This window comes from Mustela putorius, unplaced genomic scaffold (assembly GCF_011764305.1).
Source record: "Mustela putorius furo isolate JIRA1106 unplaced genomic scaffold, ASM1176430v1.1 tig00003858_pilon_pilon_pilon, whole genome shotgun sequence".
In the NCBI taxonomy this organism is placed as follows: domain Eukaryota; kingdom Metazoa; phylum Chordata; class Mammalia; order Carnivora; family Mustelidae; genus Mustela; species Mustela putorius.
The window spans coordinates 9199500-9215735 of NW_025422010.1; the positions used below are offsets into that span (position 1 = coordinate 9199500).

Here is a 16236-nt window from a genome sequence, read left to right on the forward strand (position 1 = left end):
TTTTATAAATATGCTGACAAGAAAGAAATACCTAGAGGCCAAAAACTCAATGAAAACCCAAGAACGGAGCGCCTGGGTGGCTCAGTGGATTAAGACCCAACCTTCGGCTCAGGTCATGATCTCAGGGTCCTGGGATAGAGGCCGGCATCCAGCTCTCTGCTCAGCAGGGAGACTGCTTCCCCCTCTCTCTGCTTGCCTATCTCTCTGCCTACTTGTGATCTCGCTCTGTCAAATAAATAAAGCTTAAAAAAAAAAAAAGGAAAACAAGTGGAACACCAAGCAGATCTGGTTTTAGAGTTTCATAGCTTAAAGGGTTAAGGGACAAAGCTGCATGCTACAAGAGACATCCCAAACACCCTAAAAGGCTATTCCCTCAGGGATAAACTAGAAATTAAACTGTCCCTTGAAAAGAACTGCTAGTCTAGAACCTTATACACTGGAACAACAGGGGAGGGTATAAGGAAAGGAGCTTTCTTTCGGAACTTTAGTATTTACAGGAACAAGAGAGAAGCAAAGCAAATACCTTCCTGAAGAATCCACACTCAGTGCAGGGCTTAATTTTCACTAGTAAGTTTCTAAAAAGTATGAACTAACAATATTATGGATGACAACCATTATACATAATTAGGGCAGCAAGAAATCTTTTAAAAAGAGAACTAGAAAATTCCACACACTTGGGAGACTAATACTTCTAAAAAACACCAGCCAAAGGGAAAATCAAAAAGCTTATTTTAGAAGTGCCTGGGTGACTCAGGCGGCTAAGTGTCTGCCTTCGCCTCAGGTCACGATCCCAGGGTGCTGGGATTGAGCCCTGCATCCGAGCCTTCTCCTGAGCCCTTCTCCCTTTCCCTTTGCACCTCCCCCTCACCCCATGCATGCTCACTCTATTTTGCTCTCTTCCTCTCAAATATTTTTAAAAATACATATTTAAAAATTTTAGAAATCATAAAATATTACTTATCAAAACTTGTGCAGTCCAGCTAAAGTGGTACTTAGAGGAATGATACATCTCTAAAATTTTTAGAACAAGCAATATAATATATTAGTATGGCTTGATACATATACTCAGTTTAAAAACACCTATAGGAAGAATACACACTAAATTTATGATAGTGGTTATCTCTGGAAGTGAAAGGAATAGGATTTCGGGGGCATAGCGGTGGTTTACCTCTATCACTGGCTTATTTCTATAAATAGTAACAATGATGATTAAAAATAATACCTAGTAACAGTATGTATGGTGAAGTATCTTTTAAATCTCGGTGGGTATTTTCTCTTTCTATGTTTTACAATTTAAAAGTCTTTAAAATATCTCATTATCTCCTACAGTTAAATGCAAAAATGTTTAAAGATAATTTTTAAAAACCTGGTGGCCAACAGTGTGGAAGCTAAACTTGACATTTTTATGCAAAGCTTTTCAATTCTTTGTTTTTTAATAAACTTTGGAAAACAGGGAAAAAAAACCTTCTGGATATTTATGCCAACAGTTTCTTTTAAACAAGTATTCAGAAACCAGTATCTACAGGACAGAAAACCATATATTTAAATATTTTAAATACGAGATCATGCAACTTTAAATTAAATGGAATACTCACATAGTAGTTGTCATTTATTTGAACCATTGGTGCATTTACACAGGCCCCTAAACATTCCACCTCTATAAGAGTAAAAAGTTTATCAGGTGTAGTCTCCCCAACTTTTATTCCTGAAAATATAAATAATCACTGTAAGGATCAGATTATATTTTAATAGCAATGTAGCTTAAGAAAACAACAACAACAAATTACAGAGGTATACAAAAACTATTTAAGAACATTAACTTTCTTAAAACAATTCTGTATAATTATACCAGAACATTCAAGGATTTCTTAAGTGGACTTATTCCTTTAAAAACAAGATTTCAGGGGACTCATATCTTCAGCATTTGCTGTTAAACAGCAGTGTATCAGAATATAGTATTTTCATTTCGATTGTGATAGATAACCTACTAAAATCAGTCACACCGTCAGACTGGCAAAAACAGAAAAGTGCTAATGTCAAAGATCATTAAGACTACAAGGAAAACAGATACTCTCATATCTTCAGCAAAGACATTTTGGCAAAATATAGTAAAATCTGATTCAGCAATTCTGTTCTTGTAAAATACTCGGTAATACAATAGGACAATATCTTTGCATAAGATATGTATGCATGAAAGTAACTGCAGAATAACTTAAAACAGAAAAACAAGGCAGACATACATATGCTAGAGCAAAAATAAAGTGCAAAAAGCAAAAAGCCATATTTGTTTTTATGATGAAAATAAGCAAAACAACATAAAATCTAAAACTAATTATAGTCAACTATTAATCAGAATTTGTGAGGGTGAAATTTTTGTGCAGACTTAAGTAAGCTTTCTGTTTTATATACTTTAATACAGCCCAACTATTTTTACAACATGCAACTACTTTATATTCGGTAGCAACATGATTAGAGTGTACCTCCCTTTTACTTCATTTGGTTTATAGAGTTATAAATGAAGCAATGGCTATTTTGTATGGAAAAATGCCCTTATAATTTTATAAATGGCACTGAAATAACATCTTATTTCAAATTTCCGTTTCTGAAGCATTCCTACTGTTCTCGTATCTTATTTGTTTCAAGACTCATTTGGAAGAATACAAGGACAGTAAGTAAACTCACTTTTTAATGTACCACATGCTACCATTATACAATGAGTGAAACTTAATTTCTAAATAATGAAAACTTTAAAACCCCTCCCTAGAAACTTTTCAGACATACCTAATGATTATGGGGAAAAAAGGTGAAAATTCAGCTTTGAGGCTGAGAACTAAGGAAAAATACAAAATAAGAACAAATAAAGGCGGGCAACTATAGTAAGACAAAAATTTACTGGTGAAGTACAGATCAGATCCAGTAAGATGGCAAACATTGGAAAACTCAGATAGAAATGGGTCAAATCTAGAAAGACAATCCTATTTTTCATAAAAGGTATAAATACAATGTGTCCCATACCAAGTTTTTTCTGAATGGCCTCCAGTATGCTGTCAGAGTTTCGAAGCATGCAAGGTGTAGTAGTGCAGACCTGAATGTGATACTTTCCAACTGGCTTTCGATTATACATTGTATAAAAAGTTGCTACTTCATATACTCTCATTGGAGGTACTTGTAAAACTTCTGCAACCTAAAATAATAGGAAATTTTAAATAATTACAATGTTTACTAATTGAGATTTAGGTATGTTTTAAAGAGCGTAATTTCAACTTGGTAAAAGTAAAACTTCATAAGGCGGAAATATACCTGTATTTGGTATTTGGAGGGTTAAGTCCGTCTACACTTCAATTGCACAGAGCCCACAAGCTAACGGTTACAGCACCTCCTTTACTTTACCCCATGCCTGGTCTCTGCAAAACAATCTTCTTTTTCTCTAAATCTTTAAGTCTTCCACTGTTAAGAATTTCTACTTTGATCATTTCAACTCTCATATTTTATAATCTGAAATTTCTAAATGACAAAATTTGATGACAAAGCCCCAATAAATTAAATACTTGTATTTTTTCAATCTTTCATCAATTTTTCAAAAAGCTTTGATGTTACTGGGATGTACGCTGCATGCAAGGGGTATGGCAACACAAAAAAAGGGACGAGAATCAAAGCTCACCTATTAGCCTATACTGATTTACATATCTACACACTTTATATGCAAACAAATCACATACACAACATGTACGTAACTCTCCAGCACAATCCAAAACACTTCTACTTCAAATCGCAACACTCTACAAAAATCTTATGGATTGGGGCGCCTGGGTGGCTCAGTGGGTTAAGCCGCTGCCTTCGGCTCAGGTCATGATCTCGGGGTCCTAGGATCGAGTCCCGCATCGGGCTCTCTGCTCAGCAGGGAGCCTGCTTCCTCCTCTCTCTCTCTGCCTGCCTCTCTGCCTACTTGTAATCTCTCTCTGTCAAATAAATAAATAAAATCTTAAAAAAAAAAAATCTTATGGATTAGTACTTCCCTACGCATCACATCAAGGTATTTATAGTAAATATTTCTTTTGACAGAGTGGAGTTCAGGACCAAGGGAATCATCATCTGAGTACAACTCTTTTGATCAGGCCAAGTCTATTAAGGAAAACAAGGTTTTTTTAGCTGTATCCTAGGTACAGTCCACATAGAGTCTATCATGACTATCAACCTGGTTACAACTTTCCAGGTGACCTAACATCATTAATCTATCAGGTTATAAGATCTGATGTCTGGCATTCTTAAACAATTATCCACATTTCCATGTTTTGACATGAAAGAGGAGTTTGTTAAATGGCATTTCAGATGACAAATATGTTGAACTTTCTCATATTAGAATAGATTCTAAAGGATATATACTCTCAAAAAACATCTAACCATGGCTCACTTGTGAAAGGTAAGTGGCTGTGCAAAATTTAATTTGGTGATACTAAACCAGGCATGTACCTCTGAATCTGGGAGCCCTCTCAAAACACACATGCTGGAGCCAGAAAATACACATGCTGGAGCTCTACCACTGATGGCTAAGTTGAAAAAGCTCCCCTGGGGATGCTACTGTATCCTCTCTACACCTTAGTAATGGTTAAGGAACTAATATGTGAGCTTCTGGATATTGTTCTGATTTTAAGGTTGGGTTCTCCTTTGGGGAGGGGGGAGTCACAGAAACAGTTACATAAGAAGTCTCAAATATAAAAATGGAATCTTGATTCTATTCTCTATACACTATTCCCTGTCTCTGACACATATACATTCAATTCTAAAGAGAACAGGACAATATTTGTGAAACATTTTCACATTGGTTGTCATTTATTTTATGTCATTATGTTAGCTTACCATTCAGCAAGACTTCTAACACATTTGCCATTATTAAGGATATGAATTTGGGGGACACATCTTGCTCATTCAGTAGAGTGTGCAACTCTTGATTTTGGAGTTGTAAGTTCAAGCCCCATGTTGGGTATAGAGATTATTTAAAAAAAAAAAATTTAAAAACATAAATTTTTGCAAGGAAAAAAGTATTTATAAATAGAAACATACCTAAACTGTTATTTTAAAAGTTTGCTATTATAATACAAAAAACAATGTTCAGTAATTTAGAAAGTACCCAAAGGGTAGTGTGATTTATTGGGAAAAAACCCAGCTGACTATGTTTTACTAAGTATAGTACCAATCAAACTTGCTTTGTATCATTTTCAGTCCAAAAATAATAATAATAATAATAATAATAATGGTCCATAACCATGTTAAAAGCAAATTAAGAGATATGAACAAAATTTAAAATCTTCCTATGGCATTTCATTAGATCAACTGAAGACATTCCTATTTATTTATTTACTTATTTTTTAAAGATTTTACTTATTTATTTGACAGAGATCACAAGTAGGCATAGAGGCAGGCAGAGAGCAAGAGGGCGAAGCAGGCTCCCTGCCTCCTGAGCAGAGAGCCCGATGCCAGGCTCCATCCCAGGACCCTGAGACCATCACCCGAGCTGAAGGCAGAGGCCCAACCTGCTGAGCCACCCAGGCACCCAGACATTCCTGTTCTTTAAGATAAAGATGATAATGGTCTAGCCTAATAGACCAAATAAAATTTTAAAAGTATAAAAGAGAAATGAAGTATAGAAGAATCTCTGCAAGAGTCAGCCAAGTGGGAAATGCACTGAATTGAAAATGGTCCAGTCCCAACTCTATCACTTAGGAATCATAACATAGTAATTTCAAGAGATCTATCCTAGTTCAAAATCTTCACTGCAGATGAGGAAGTCCACAGAAAAAAACACATCTCTTCACTCAAAGACAAATGTATTTCCCATTATATCATACTAGCTTATTATCTGTGTGATTCTCATAAGAAACACATGATTTTGGGGGGCACCTGGGTGGCCCAGTGGGTTAAGCCTCTACCTTCGGCCCAGGACATGATCTCAGGGTCCTTGGATGGAGCCCTGCATCGGGCTCTCTGCTCAGCAGGGAACCTGCTTCCCCCACCCCCACCTGCCTCTCTGCCTACTTATGATCTCTCTCTGTGTCAAATAAATAAAATCGTAAAAAAAAAAAAAAAAAGACATGATTTTGTATGGCACTTCATAAACTATACCCTGCAACATAACACCACAAAAATATAGTTATATTAATATAACATGAATAAATGTGAAATGTGGATTACTGCTAAAACCACAATTAGAAAAAAAATGAGTCTTAAAAATACGTATAGGGTGCCTGGGTGGCTCAGTGGGTTAAAGCCTCTGCCTTCGGCTCAGGTCATGATCCCAGGGTCCTGGGATGGAGCCCCGCATCAGGCTCTCTGCTCAGCAGGGAGCCTGCTTCCTCCTCTCTCTGTCTGCCTCTCTGCCTACTTGTAATCTCTGTCAAATAAATAAATAAATGTTTTTTTTTTAAATGTATGAATAGACTAACCTTTAAATGGGTCACCCATACCATTTCTGTATGTTGCTGATTATTAAGTCTAGGGTACCATCAAATACTATGTATTATATAAATTTTATTAAAGTCTGTAGCCAAAGATGCAAAATAATATGAAGATTCCTATTAACTGTGAGCAGATCCTTTTCTCCATCATTTGTGTTTAAACAGCGCATTTATTTTCAGAATACCTTGACAGCAAACAATACACATGCAAGATCTTTTATCTTTATTATGGCCTTTTCTTTCAAAAAGGGAAAAAAGAGGAGTGCCTGGATGGCTCAGTGGGTTAAGCCTCTGCCTTCGGCTCAGGTCACAATCTCAGGGTCCTGGGATCAGGCCCACTGGGTCGGGCTCTGCTCAGCGGGGAGCCTGCTCCCCCCTCCCCTCCCAGGCTCTGCCTGCTTTTCTGCCTACTTATGATCTCTGTCTGTCAAATAAATGAATGAAAATCTTAAAAAAAGGAAAAAAAAAAAGAGAAAACGACTTTCACGATAATGCCTTTACTATTTCCTGCAAGGATAAAAAGCTCTACCTTTTCAGTACTCCACATCATTAAGAGAACCAACAAAAACACAAATTTGAGGAAACATAAATGATTAAAAGCCTCAAATTCCTTGATTCTGACATTAAAAACCATCAGAGGAATTTCTACATAAGAAGAAATTCATACACAGTCTCTCATCTTTTCAAACTAAGGTAAAAATGAATTTAGTACCTTGTTCATAGCTGAGATGGGCAGCCATCCATTCTGTCTTTGGGCTAAATCCAGGACTGGGAGTATAGCTGCTGCTTTATGTCCTTCTGGATAGTTTTTTACAATTGCCTCTATCCTCTGTATCAAAGAAAAAGCACATGTTTTAGTACATCTGGAAAATATTAAACAGTTCATAAATTAATTATACCATTAATTTAGTCATACCTTATAGTTTTCTGGCGTGAAATCAAATGGAGTATCTGGGTTATTCTCAGGAGTATCTCTGTGCTATATGAAGGGAAAAAATGTTTTCCAGAATTATCAAAACTCCCTCAGGACAGCTTTGTATATTACTATACTACTACTGATCACTTAATCTCTTCACTTTAATTCCCAAATTATATAATCTATCCATGCATCAAAAAGGACTAATTATTAAATACACATTTAATGAATAGGATTAACGAAGTATTGTTAACAGAATTCAAAATTTCATAAAAGTTTTAGAAATCACTCTTTAATAACTAAGAGAAGTAGCTTTAGGACCAAATCCAAAAACTTGATTAGAGAACAGGATTTTCTAGTGTAATTACTAAAAAAAAAAAAAAAAAAAAACAAACAAACAAAACAAAACAAAAAAACCATTGCTGGAAGACTTAGAAAATTAAGACACAAAATTTTGAGTATACATGTAACAGGCATTGTTCCAGAAGAGTGTGTATCAAATTATCAAAAGGACCCACTACTTTAGGAAGGTACAAAAACACCATTTCTTCACCACATAACAAAAACCAGCCAATGGCAAGAAGCTTTATTTCTTCTCCAAAAAGAACAGGCCCTCTTCAAAAACTGACAAGAAATGGTATGTAAACAGGAAATCAAATGAGTCACACTGAGATTAACACTTACATCAATTAATGTTTAGTATGTTCGGTGAACACAGAGCTGAATACTTCAATATGTTAACTCTTAAAGTTCTACTATTTCAAAGATATAAAGGAAGAAAAGAAAATTGAAACTTTGGACAATGATCTCAAGTATGTGGCAAATTCAACACTTTTAGACAAACATGAAAAACTATCAAGCAGGAATCTACACAATAGTATGGTTAACTCATTTTTTAAGATTCAGCCTGGAAATAACTCAGCTAACAAAACTGAATTACTAACTCTAAATCATCCTCCAAGTCAACTAAATTGCCTTTAAACAACACCAGATGAATCCCTGGTAACTGCATCTTATCACAGAAAGGAGATACATTATCTTATCTTTGAATTGTACAGTTAAGCTAGGGAGTTCATGGACCTCCACCTGTAGTTAAACCCTAAAAACCGAAAATATAAAGGAACTACTAATGTATTCACTGTATTACTAAGATCCAGGAGTTTTAAACTAGTACCATTTTGGGATTCCCCAAATTACAGCATTTTTAAGAACCCAAAGTGAGGGGCACCTGGGTGGCTCAGTGGGTTAAGCCACTGCCTTCGGATCGAGTCCCGCATCGGGCTCTCTGCTCGGCGGGGAGCCTGCTTCCCTCTCTCTCTCTCTCTCTGCCTGCCTCTCCATCTACTTGTGATTTCTCTCTGTCAATAAATAAATTTAAAAAAAAAAATCAACCCAAAGTGAGACTAGAAATCAGTTTAGGGCTCATAGTAATTTCACCAAAAAATATTCTAAATTCAGGGCTACCCTGGTGTCAATTTAAACTCAAGAGGTTCAACTGGAGTCACACATCTTTTGAAATTTAATGAGTTCAATTAGCTATATTTAAATCACCACAATGAGACACTGGTGTTTAAGATACTTGGATTGTTAAAACAGTTTTACCCAAATTTCCAAGTCTTTCCATTCTGAAGAAATAGGAATAATTACTTACCACAAATAAGGCTCCTCCAGCTCCATTTTGTACAGCTGTCTTATGTAAATTCCTTATATGTCTCCCCTAAAATTTTAAGAAAATTTAGCAAATCGTAAGCCTTAAGAAATTTTTCATGAGTAAATACCTTAAGATCTGTGTCAACTTATATAAGTAAAAGATCTTAGGAGATATGGCTCACTGTGCTATATACCCTGCCCATCTTATTTCAGGAGAAGTATAAGGAAATGGAAATCCAAGGTTTATTGTAATACTGGGTTTTAAGGTAACACACAAGTCCATGGAAGAACCAGGTCCACAACCCGTATCTCCCAATTCATGTACCCTTTTCTACTACACTCTTGTCAGCATGCCATTAGGAGAGCTGATATTCCATTAATTTGTGGCCTTTCACTTTTTTCTGAATCAAGCTGGATGCCAGCATTCATTTAATGTGGGCTTTCATAAACATGTTTTCATTCTGTACAAATGAGTCATATACTCTGCACAAATGAGTCAAGGATTGCCCCCTTTTCAATTCTTTACTGAATTAGTTTAAAAACTCCAGTCATAAAGTTTCAGAAAGCTGCTTATGATGCTATGCATCAGTTGTTTTAGAGGGAATCCATTTGATTACTTCTGTTGCATTTTATTTCTCTTTGCCCTATTGCTCCCCACCTCCAACACTCTTACCATCCTCCCTACCACGACTAAAAGCAATTCAGCCACTATTCAGAAATCCTCTGATTTCTGAGTTCTACTAATCACACAATGGTAGAACACTGGATTAAACCAAGCATGGAACTAGCGAAAGCTGGATATTTCAGAGAAAGCAAATATAACAGAGAAGTAAAAGCAGTGATACAATCATGTATTTAACTTTTCCCTAGATCCAAATTTCAGTTGAAGAAGTTTATGTAAACACTTGTTTAATTAACAAGAAAGGATCGAAATACAGAATGTGGCACACACAGAATGGCTAAAATTAACAAATCAGGAAATGATAGATGTTGGCGAGGATGCAGAGAAAGAGGAGCCCACTTACACTGTTGGTGGGAATGCAAGCTTGCGCTGCCACTCTGGAAAACCGTATGGAGGTTCCTCAAAAAGTTGAAAATAAAGCTACCCTATGACCCAGCAATCACACTACTGGGTATTTACCCCCAAAATACAAATGTAGTGATCCAAAGGGGTACTTGCACCACAATGTTTATAGCAGCAATGTCCACAGTAGCCAAACTATGGAAAGAACTTAGATGCCCATCAACAGATGAATGCATAAAGATGATGTAGTGCGTGTGTATATATATATACACACATACACACACACACACACAAAATGGAATACTACTCAGCCTTAAACAAAAATGAAATCTTGACACTGGCAAGGACGAGGATGGAACTCTACAGAAGATACTACACTAAGTGAAAGTCAATCAGAGAAAGACAATTACCATATAATCTCATCCATATGTGGAATTTAAGAAACAAAACAGAGATCATAAGGGAAGGAAGGGAAAAATAAAACAAGACAAAGTCACAGGGACACCTGGGTGGCTCAGTGGGTTAAGTCTCTGCCTTTGGCTCAGGTTATGATCTCAGGGTCCTGGGATCGAGCCCCACATCGGGTGCTCTGCTCAGTGAGGAGCCTGCTTCCCCCCCCCCCCTCTGCCTGCCTCTTTGCCTAATTGTGATCTCTCTGTCAAATAAGTAAATGAAAAAAAAAAGACAAAATCACAGAGAGAGAGAGAGAGAGAGAGACAAACCATACGAGACTCTTAATCATAGGAAATAAACTGAGGTCTGCTGGAGGGGAGGGTTTTGGAGAAATACAGTAACCAGATGATGGACATTAAGGAGGCCACTTGATATAATGAGTACTGGGTTTTATTTAAGACTGATGAATAACTGAACTCTACCTCTGGAACTAAAAATACACTATTTGTTAATTAATTGACTTTAAATTTAAAACACTTAAAAAAAAAAAGAATGTGGGACATAGGTTAAAAAAATACAGGGTAAACATCAGTTTTAGGATAACGGGGGCAGGGAGGGGAGAATCTGATCAGTACACAGGGGGCTGCAACTCTGGTTGTTTTGGTTTTCTTTCTTGGGCAGCAAAAGAACACAGTGATTCTATTTTTTGCTTTTTTGCATCTTAAAACACATAAAAACTTAGAAGAAAAAAAAACACATCAAGGAGATTGTTTATGTCCTTATACTTTTTTTTTTTTAAAGATTTTATTTATTTATTTGACAGAGAGATCACAAGTAGGCAGAGAGGCAGGCAGAGAGAGAGAGGAGGAAGCAGGCTCCCTGCTGAGCAGAGAGCCCGATGCGGGACTCGATCCCAGGACCCTGAGATCATGACCTGAGCCGAAGGCAGCGGCTTAACCCACTGAGCCACCCAGGCGCCCCATATGTCCTTATACTTTTATTCAAATTCTCCCAAACTGCTTCAGGGTCAATCTACGAATTAAATACAAGATTAAACTTATACCCCTGATATGCCTGTCCAGAACATAAACTGAGATAAAGATAAAACGAAGGCCAGAGTTCCCAAATAATGTAAAAAAAAAAACAAAAAAAAAAAAAACAAAAAACCACCACCAGCATAAAGCTTTGAAAAATTAACTGAAACTAAAATTTAGAAGATAGTCCCTGCCATCACTTTAGCTGAGATTTTTTTAAATCAAAGAACAATTTTTACTGAATAACACTAGTGAATTACTTAACTAATTCTGAGAAGAAACAAAAGATTTCATAATAAAAAATTAACTTAAGAGAACAGAATGCATTCAGTGTCCTCTTTTCCTAACTTCTTAACCCAAATATTGTGTTTACTTTACTGGCTCTTTACCCAAACCCTTCAGGGTAGGTTGTCCTTAGGGCTCAGCCATGTCCTAGGTTCTTTTCTTCACAGAATTTTTTTGCCCCTTAGAGCTTATTCATTCTCATATGTTTAACTACATGCTGGTGACTCCTGGATCTTTTACATATTTGATGACAAAAAATTAACAGCTTGAAGAGATCATAAACACATAGAAATCAATGAGAAAAATGAATTAATATGAACAAAAAGTCACAATATAACTGCTAATGAACTAACTAGTAATTTAAAACATGCATGTGATCATCAAGAAAGCATGGTACTGGCACAAAAACAGACACACAGATCAATGGAACAGAAGAGAGAACCTAGAAACAGCCCCTCAATTCTAGGTCAACTAATCTTCAAGAAATCAGGGAAGAATATCCAATGGAAAAAAGAACAGTTTCTTCAATAAATAGGCTGGGAAAATTGGACAACCACATGCAGAAGAATGAAACTGGATCATTCTCTTACACCATACACAAGGATAAACTCAAAATGGATGAAAGACCTAAATGTGAAACAGGAATCCATCAAAATCCTAGAGGCGAACACAGGCAGTAACCTCTTCAACCTTGGCCACAACAACTTCCTGCAAGAAAGGTCTCTGAACGCAAGGGAATCAAAAGCAAAAATGAACTACTGGGACTTCATCAAGATAAAAAGCTTCTGCATGGCAAAAGATAGTCAACAAAACTAAAAGGCAACCTACAGAATGGGAGAAGATATTTGCAAATGACATAAGAGATAAAGGGCTGGTATCCAAGATCTATAAAGAACTTACCAAACTCAACACCCATAAAAAAAATAACTCAGTCAAGAAATGGGCAGAAGACATAAACAGACACTTCTCCAAAGACATATAAATGGCCAAAAAACACATGGAAAAATGCTCCACATCACTCAGCATCAGGGAAATACAAATTAAAACCACAATGAGGTACCACCTCACACCAGTCAGAATGGCTAAAATTAACAATACAAGGAACAACAAATGGTGGCCAAGGATGTGGAGAAAGGGGAACCCTCTTACACTGTTGGCAGTACAGCCACTGTTGAAAACAGTATGAAGGTTCCTCAAGACGTTAAAAATAGAGCTATCCTACAATCCAGTAATTGCACTACTGGGTATCTACCCCAAAGATACAGCTGTAGTGTGGAGAAGGGGCACATGCACCCCAATGTTCAAAGTAGCAATGTCCACAACAGCCAAACTGTGGAAGGAGCTGAGATGCCCTTCAGCAGATGAATGGATAAACATGATGTGGTTTATATATACAATGAAATATCAGAAAGGATGAATCCCTACCATTTATATTGACATGGATGGAACTGGAGAGTATTATGCTAAGTGAAACAGGTCAATCAGAAAAAGAATTATCATTATGTGGAATATAAGGAATAGTACAGAGGACATTGGGAGAAGGGAAGGAAAACTGAATGGGAAGAAATCAGAGAGGTAGACAAACCATGAGAGACTCTTGACTCTGGGAAACAAATGGGCGGTTGTGGAAAGTGAGGTGGGTGGGGGGATGGAGTAACTGGGTGATGGGCATTAAGAAGGGTATGTGATGTGATGAGTACTGGGTGGTAATACGCAAATAATGAGTCACTGAACATGACATCAAAAACTAATGATGTACCATATGCTGGCTAATTGAATTTAAATTAAAAAAATAAAAATAAAACATGCATGTTTAAATGAGATAACATTTCCAGTTATCAAACTAGCGCTGTTTTTTTTTTTTAAACGATAACAGTTCTGGTGTATGTATGAAGTAGGGATGCTTATACATTAGGTAAAAACTGTTATACATTAGGTTAAAAACTGCCTTTTAGGAGAGCAAACTGACAGGGTTATGGACAGACTAAAGAAAGTTTCCATCTTTTAACTTATTAATTCTACTTCTAGACTTTTATCCTAAGTAACAGTATAAAATGATAAAGGTTTATACAGAAATATATTCTCCGTATTGTTACAGCAAAACACAAGCAACAAAAAAGCCCAACACAGAAAGGTTTTTGTTGTATTTGAGAGAGAGTGTGTGAGATCACAAGCAGGCAGGAGGAGCAGAGGGAGGAATAGGCTCCCTGCTGAGCAGATGCCTGGTACAGGGCTGGATCCCAGGATCCTGGGATAACAACCTGAGCTGAAGGCTTAACTGACTGAGCACCCAGGAGCCCCCCCAACATTGAAAAGTCATAAATAATAGTTCCAACAAAAATCATATTATGTAGTTGCCAAAACTGTATTTTCTAAAAATAATGACACTGAAAGATGTATTTATGCCACAATCCTAACTGGAAAATATCAGGGTTAAATAAAACAAACAAAAAAGCATAAACTACCATCCTGATTATATTCAATAGAGACACTAATGAAAAGACTGGAAGGCCATAACAATTTAAAGCGCTTATCTCTGTTATTACAATGTTAACAAAATTATAAGGGATTCTTATTTCCATACTGTTTCTTATATTTTTCTCTATTTCTCATGCTTCTTATGCAGCATGGATTAACTGACAAAAACCTTATTTAAAACAAAACATTCATTAGGGTGCCTGGGTGGCTCAGTCAGTTAAGCACACAACTCAACTTGAGCTCAAGTCATGCCTCAGGGTCCTGCGATAGAGCCCCAGCTGTTATTCCACACTCCTGCTTTAGGATTCTTCTCCTCTGCCCTTCCACGCAGGCACACATACAATCTCTCTTTCAAATAAATAAAATCTTTAAAAACAGTAAAATGAAACATTCATCAAATAGAAAATGAAACTTGCCACCTCTACTATTAATCCTTCCAACTTCCCTACGTATTATTCAAATTAAACACCACTAATCTCTTAAGTTAAAATAGCTTTAGTTTTGGGTCAACATTTGACCCCTTCCTCATTAGCTCAGTATCTGTCACGTAACTACTTAAAATGAAAAATACAGAGGGAAAAAAAAAAAGAAAAATACAGAGATAATCTTGAAAACGGGTCTCTGGGGCTAGATGGCTATGTATTGGAAAATCTATTTCGAGGCACCCTCTGGCTGACCTATAATTCTGGATATGCACATGAGTTTTAATACACACAAACACTTCTACCCAAATTATGTGTTTTAAAGTCCAAATCACTGAAAACAGACTACTGATTGAAAACAGAAAAAAAAAAAAAAAAAAAAACAACAGCTAAGCCACAAGAAAAAATGCTGGAGTTTCAAGATTTAAAAAAAAAATTGTTTAACATGTGACTTTACAAAAGCCACTTGGATTTTTTTAAGCCTCAGTTTCTGTACCTGTAAAACAGGGATGTTTACTTACTGGAGTGCTTTAAGGTTCAAATAATAAAGTTTCTCTGAAAGTATTATAAAACCTATTAAAGCATTATCACATTTGCTTAGCTGATACGAGGATAAAACATTTAATAACTGAAAAATGGAAGATTTGAACAACTGCATTTTAAGAACAGATTTTTAAATTGCACTTTGTGGGGCGCCTGGGTGGCTCAGTGGTTTGGGCTGCTGCCTTCGGCTCGGGTCATGATCTCAGGGTCCTGGGATCGAGCCCCGCATCGGGCTCCCTGCTCCGCAGGAAGCCTGCTTCCCTCTCTCTCTCTCTCTGCCTGCCTCTTTGCCTACTTGTGATCTCTGTCTGTCAAATAAATAAATAAAATCTTAAAAAAAAAAACTGCACTTTGTTAGCTGACTCTAACAGTCACTGTCACACTGTCTCAAAGAACAGATCAGTGACAGCTTCCTGAATTTCCACATAATTATTTTTATTATCTATATACACATAAGACCACCAAATTTTGTGGTGAAAGTATATTATAGATGGTTGAAAAATACTATCTCCTTTCTCATCACTGAAATTAATCTACAAATCTTTTTTCACTTAAAGGGGGGGGGAGGAAAAAATAGTAGTGCTGGCAGACAATTTTCCATAGGTGTGGGTTTCTGCACCTGAGAGGAGGACTAGTCACTGACAGCTTTTGTTCCAGACTGTCTTTTTAAGGATTTTTGTAGAGGGTATCTCCCTCTTGGGCAAATGTTGCACAAGTTGTCTCGTAGCTGGGGTTGGATTCTTCAGTTGTGATGCCAAGAATTCACCCAGGTTGTTCCATGTCACTCCCATGGGATGTGAGGATAAAGGAGAACCAACTCAAACAAGAAGCATGTGCTACCCTGCATGGCCTGAGTAATAAAGCCCGACGCAAGTCTCAGTCAGCATCCATGATACCAAAGCAGGTTAAATTGTTGGCTGGCAAGAAGGGGTAAAATCCCAGAGCCTTCACAGTTCTTGACAAGAAGATAAAAATCTACAAATATATCAGTCTGCATGTCCCACTATTTTTCAAAATACAGAAAATGTTCTAAAATGGA

The 16236-nt window shown here is 36.7% G+C and overlaps 1 protein-coding gene across 2 annotated transcripts in view; it reads right to left on the reverse strand.

Annotated features, from left to right (window-relative positions):
- NDUFV2 (NADH:ubiquinone oxidoreductase core subunit V2) overlaps nt 1–16236 on the reverse strand; it is a 35066-nt gene that overhangs the window by 7908 nt on the left and 10922 nt on the right. Inside the window, exons 2-6 of one of the 2 annotated variants that reach the window (XM_004742714.3) lie at nt 9020–9085; nt 7369–7431; nt 7165–7281; nt 3016–3184; nt 1596–1705 (exon numbers count right to left, since the gene is read on the reverse strand). In XM_004742714.3, coding sequence (XP_004742771.1) covers nt 1596–1705; nt 3016–3184; nt 7165–7281; nt 7369–7431; nt 9020–9085 — 525 coding nt within the window. The remainder of the gene's footprint in view (nt 1–1595; nt 1706–3015; nt 3185–7164; nt 7282–7368; nt 7432–9019; nt 9086–16236) is intronic. The other variant, XM_045065379.1, reaches the window with a different exon arrangement.